Source organism: Carica papaya, chromosome 9 (assembly GCF_054855325.1).
Source record: "Carica papaya isolate Zhongbai chromosome 9, ASM5485532v1, whole genome shotgun sequence".
Classification (NCBI taxonomy): Eukaryota; Viridiplantae; Streptophyta; class Magnoliopsida; order Brassicales; family Caricaceae; genus Carica; species Carica papaya.
In genome coordinates this window covers 28,894,692-28,900,185 of record NC_142317.1, presented here as the reverse complement: position 1 = coordinate 28,900,185, position 5,494 = coordinate 28,894,692, and the positions used below count along the sequence as shown (strand labels likewise).

Genomic DNA, 5,494 nt, shown 5'->3' with positions numbered 1-5,494 from the left:
AGTTCTCCTATGAATAGACCCTCTTATAATTGTTTAATCATCCAATGAATCAATATAGTTATTCCATAGTCGATGACTAGTTTGCTATTTGTAAGGTTCTCCGACTTTCTTGTTGCACTAAAAATTAATTTCAACTTATCAAAATATTCTTATGAGGTTTTAATCAATTCATTTTCTTTTATCTCAAATACCTTAATTCTTCACAAGTTAATTGTGGATTAAATAAAATAATCTATTTAGGAATAAATTTTAATATTAATTGTGTATTTGTATATTTGAATTGCACGTTGATCTTGGTTTCACATCATGATGCATGATTTAGTAGATAAAGAGAGTAACATACTCGTAAAGAAACTATCCAACATTGTTCATGGTTACTAGAATGGGTATGGATGGGGTATATATGATGTTGCCTAGAAGTGTATCTTTAGAAAAGCACAATATTTGTTAAGCAGTCACCATTCTGTATGGAGATACGAAACATAATTTGTAATAATCTTCCTAGTTATCCCTATATTATCTAATACTCATAAAATAGACATATGACATAGACACGTAGTTTTCAGTATAATGACAGACAAAGATTGAAAAAGAAGGAATCAGCAACGTCAGTTATCTCACTTCTTCACTAGGACATACAGCACAACTCGACTGCTGCGATAGTCTGGATGCCAATGTGATTGAGCAACACGTCCAATCACAAAATCCTTCAATGCAGCTTCTAAAAAGTATTCAAGGATAGCATCTGAAATATGAGAATATGTAAGAAACCTAAAAGATCATTTATCACAACTAAATTCACATGTTCACATACACGCATTAGATAAAGAGAATGCAAGTGATTTTCACCATTTCGAAGTTCTCCAGCCAAAAAGATGGTTGTTTGACTTCCACATAGTTCTCGAAGTGTGTCCAACAGGTCCGCAACAGCTCCTTCACTATAGATCACATCTGACCCCAACACTGAAAATGCTTGTATGAGAATGTAAAGTAAAGAGCTCAATTTTGACTAACAAACACGTGGATCACGAAGCTAAATGAAAACGTTTGATGATGAAGATGTGGAAAACTAAGCTTATTGGTGCTTAAGCTTTTTAGTTTAACTGTTCATGTATTTCCATAAGCACAGGGACAAAAGTATTTTTGCAATTTCCTCTAATCTTCAAGCATTTTGAACAATATTTTGATAATATTGATATTCAGAATGAAAGCTTCTTTTCATTTTCAAACAGATGATATGATACAACAAATATATATACAAATATACATACAACTAAACTTTCAGTCAAGGTGGCTCAAAATTTTACTAATCGAGGATGTAAAAGGCTCCAGCATAAACAACCAATAATCATATATTAAGTCGTATGACTTCTTAAAAGTAGCAAGGTGTGAACAGATTAAAAATTGATACTTTTTATTATGGATGTTAGAACTCAACCATAAGAATTATTTTAGATGTTGGAACATGTTTCCAGAACTGCCCTACGAGGGCAAATTTCTTACTCTAGAATGAGTACGGCACAGGTTTTTGAACTTTGAAATTAACATAACAGAATATTCCATATCTGTGTGTAGTGCGGGTGAGGAAGTAGCATGGTACTAGGGTAATTCACAGGAAAACCCTTCCAGACAAACAAGAAATAACAAAATAATCTTTCACAGAACCAGTGTTGGTGCATAGCTTTTCAGCATCTCTCAAAACTTTACAGGGTCTATCACATGGTAGGCAGCAATAAGGGAGGGAAATTACCGTAATCAGGTAATGGGTCAACGAATTCTGGCATAAGGTCATCTCCCCATATTAACTCCTTGACTATAGCAGAGCCCCGAACATTGTCATGTTGGAAGTTGGTTTCGACATTCTTCTTCAATAGCCTCAGTCTATCAGGAAGATCAGTAAGAATAACCCGAGCACCCAACAAAGCTGCAATGCAGCTGGAAAGGAGAAGTAAGAATAACATCCACAGTTGATTAAAAGAACTAAGTTTAGCAAAATAAATGGCTGCTCTTTTCATCTCAAGATCGAAATCTGAACATAGCTTGAATGTGAAAACAACCATATTTACAGAAGCACAATAAGCATCAACGCAAAGGGAGCACAATAACACAATCCTAGTGGGTTCTTTGATTGCAATCAGAAAGAAGAGTAAGAATAAAATCCATGGTTGAACCAGAAGAAATCAGTCAATCAGACTAAATGGGTTGCTCTTTATCTCGAATAAAAAATGGAACATACCTTAAATGTGAAAGCCTAACCATATTTACAGAAGCACAATAACAATCTATACAAGGGGAGACCAAAAAGGCAATCCTATTCCTAGTGAATTCTCTAAACATGGCAGTTTTAGATTGATGTACTTGGAAAACAGTTGGGATTACGGCTATTGGTAATTCGAAGCGGATGATAGATCATATTCCCTACGTAAAATATAGCTATATAAATAGGTGAAATGATTTCAGCATTTTTTTCCTAAAAAAAAGATCTAATACGCAATAAAGACAAAAGTACTATTTACCCTACTAAACCGCAGCCAGAGCCCAACTCCGCAACTTTCTTGTCGTGAAGACACAGCAATCCTGAATCAACAGCGTGCTCCAGAAACTTGGCGAGCACCATTCCACTGTCCCACATCACTGCGCCGGTTACTCCAGGCGCGGCCTGAAAAATTGAAAAGGAATTAAAAATTGAAAGAGAATAAAGTCAAGTGAGAAAGAGAGAAACATACAAGTGAAGAAGGGGACTGAAGAATGGAGAGGGATTGGCCGCAAGCGTCGAGGTTGAGATGGAGAGACGATTGGGAAACGAAAGCGTTTGGAGTAGAGAGAGTAGGTTGCTGTAATCCCCAGAGAAGCAGAGTTTCCTCTGCAGCTGATTCCGATTCCGATTCTCCGACTACCAAAAGCCTTACCTTCCCTCCGTAACATCCTAATTCAACACTCATGTCTTCTGCTTCTTCTTCCTCCATGCTACCACCCATCATCATCCAGTTCTATGAATTTTCTTCATTCCTGCTAATGTTTGTGTTCTCCTCCAAGTACTATCCCTGATTATAAAATTACAGAAATACCCTTAACCATTTTCCTTTTCTCCTCTGCTTTTCCTCATTTACTGTAACAAGGATACGTACGGATAACTTATGGATTTAAATACTTGTAAGATGCAAAAATTTTATTTAAAATGTATTATATTTTTAAAATTTATAAGCAAAAGTTGTTAAATTATAATTGAATATTTTATAACTATTTGAATTATTTAAATTTGAAATATTTTCTTTATTCAGATAATTAAATATATTATTGTAATTGTAACGATTTTAGAATTTTAAATAAAATAAATCATAAATTAAGTGTAGAAGCGAAATAATTAGTTAGCATTTACATTTCTTATATAATAACTAAAAATATCAAATGGTGTTACGAAAATTACCATTTTGAAGGAAATACAAAAAATTAAGAAAATAAATAAAATTGACATCTTACTCGCAACATTCTTTTAGATCAGGCTGTAAATCCTGATCCTCTTGATTTGAAGTGGTTAAATAAAGAATGAGTTACACTAATTTAGTAAGAATATCACACTGCTCACTAATACGGAAATGAAGGTTGGTAGAAAAATCAAATCAACTAATGGAGCTCTTAATTAAACAAATTCATTTATCATAAACAAATCGTTTACTATCTACTTACCGTAGCGAGATTTACAAAACAACTTATAGAGACAACAACATAACACAGATCATGATTTTATATGTAATTGATTGGAACAATAATTTTATCTTTTATCAGTCTACTGATATTTATGAGGGTTTATAGGGATGTCTCTATAATGCGTGAACTCTTTCCTTTAATATTTTTAATTAACGGGTCGTCTTCATACCCCGTTCGGTATGAGCGCCAAACTACTAAACCTCAATATCCTGTTCGGTATGAGGGTAAAACGGGTTGTCCCTATACTTTGTCCAATATGAGCACCAAATTACAAAGTCTCGATACCTCGTCCGGTATAAGGCAATGTTCACAGTAGGGTTCCCTATGTATCCCATCCGTCCATCATCTTTCAGAATATCCAGTAAGGCTATCGTTTCATCCATTCACTTAATCATGTAATTTCATATTTTCCTTTAATTTTCATTTTTTTCAATTCAACTGTAAACACATAAAACAAACAATACATGCATTCAAAGTTATAAAATCGATCAATCAGATACTATCATGCATTCAAATTGTAAAATCAATCAACATAATCAACAGTGAATAATTTTCGGTTCTGTCTCTATTAGTAACTCGTAATTAATTATGGATATTTTTTAAATTACACAAAACACCGTATTATTATTAATTTGACTTCAATTTCTATAACAGAGAATATGGTGAAGGATTCTTACTCGATTCGATGTCTGAAAAGCTAAACTTGTTGACTACGCCTACTGGCGGTCCCCAGATTCTTTGAATTTTACTTCGAGGATTAAAACGTACTACAAGTACCTATAAATATTCTAAAAAAACCCAAAAACAGTGTCAGGACCGCTTTTTGGCAAATTTCAGAATTCCGGCGATGGTACTGCGCCTGTGGTGGCGGTCTGCCTCGGGTTGGCTATTTTCAGCCGAATTCGGCGAGTTTTGTATCAATCCATGCAAGAAAATACGCTAAGGGGTCTCGATTAACCAAAAAAATAAAAAATCAAAACACATCGGCAGCGGGGTCCTCCGGTGCGACGGCTTTGCCAGCTCACTTTTACGGTTTGGTGTTTTACTTTGGTCAACCTGTAGAGAAGGAAATGGTGATTACAACGGTAGAAAAATTTCGCAGAACGAAAATCAGAAAGGACCTCATCGGAGACGATTTTTACAATTTCATATGGCGGCGTCGCCGGGTTTTGCCCGTAATTTTCGGTCAATCCATCAGTTCTTTTGCTCTGATTTTGTAGCGCTCGGAAAGGGGCCAAAAAAAAAAAAGCCAACGTCGGCAGCCACGTCAGCAGGCCCGGTCAGAGGTCCCGGCCAACCGGGACCTGCCACGTGGCAAGACCACGTCGTTCCAAAAAGGGCCACGTTGGCGATCCGCGTAGGCGCGATCGGACAACCCAGATTAAAACAAAATGGACGGCTGAGATCAAAGGGCAAAGGGTTATAAATAGAACGCCCACACCAGACCACAAACCCTAGCCGCCTGCCGCTCGCCGGAGAAGACGAACCAGAAGCCGGCCGCCGCCACCCGCCGCCACACCGGAGGAATTTCTGACCGCCGATCGAGGTAAATTTCGTACCCCGACTCGTTTTTCCACGCTGATTCCTCCTGTGGCCAAATCAGAGCCAAAATCTCGGCCAAACGGCTGGAATACACGGCCGAAGCCCAACGGCGCCGCCGCGCCCCTTCTCGATTTTTGCCTCCAATGAGGACCTTCCCGGCCTCTGTTTGATGCAATTTTTATATCACCGTGATCACCATTCTTTTCTCTACAGGTTGACCGGAGCCGAATCACCAAAACACGAA

The 5,494-nt window shown here is 37.1% G+C and overlaps 1 protein-coding gene across 2 annotated transcripts; it reads right to left on the bottom strand.

Moving 5' to 3' along the window:
- Positions 1-374: 374 nt before the first annotated feature.
- LOC110807564 (S-adenosyl-L-methionine-dependent methyltransferases superfamily protein) lies at positions 375-3,071 on the bottom strand. Of its 2 annotated transcripts, none has more exons than XM_088211762.1 (5): positions 2,727-3,071; positions 2,517-2,659; positions 1,751-1,935; positions 850-963; positions 375-745 (listed from the first exon to the last, which is right to left on the bottom strand). In XM_088211762.1, the coding sequence occupies exons 1-5, from the start codon at positions 2,982-2,984 to the stop codon at positions 618-620; spliced, it is 828 nt and encodes a 275-aa protein (XP_088067888.1). In that variant the 5' UTR covers positions 2,985-3,071; the 3' UTR covers positions 375-617. The 2 variants fall into 2 exon arrangements, with proteins under 2 accessions (XP_088067888.1, XP_088067889.1); XM_088211763.1 differs by having other exon boundaries at positions 1,751-1,881; positions 2,727-3,069.
- Positions 3,072-5,494: the final 2,423 nt, after the last annotated feature.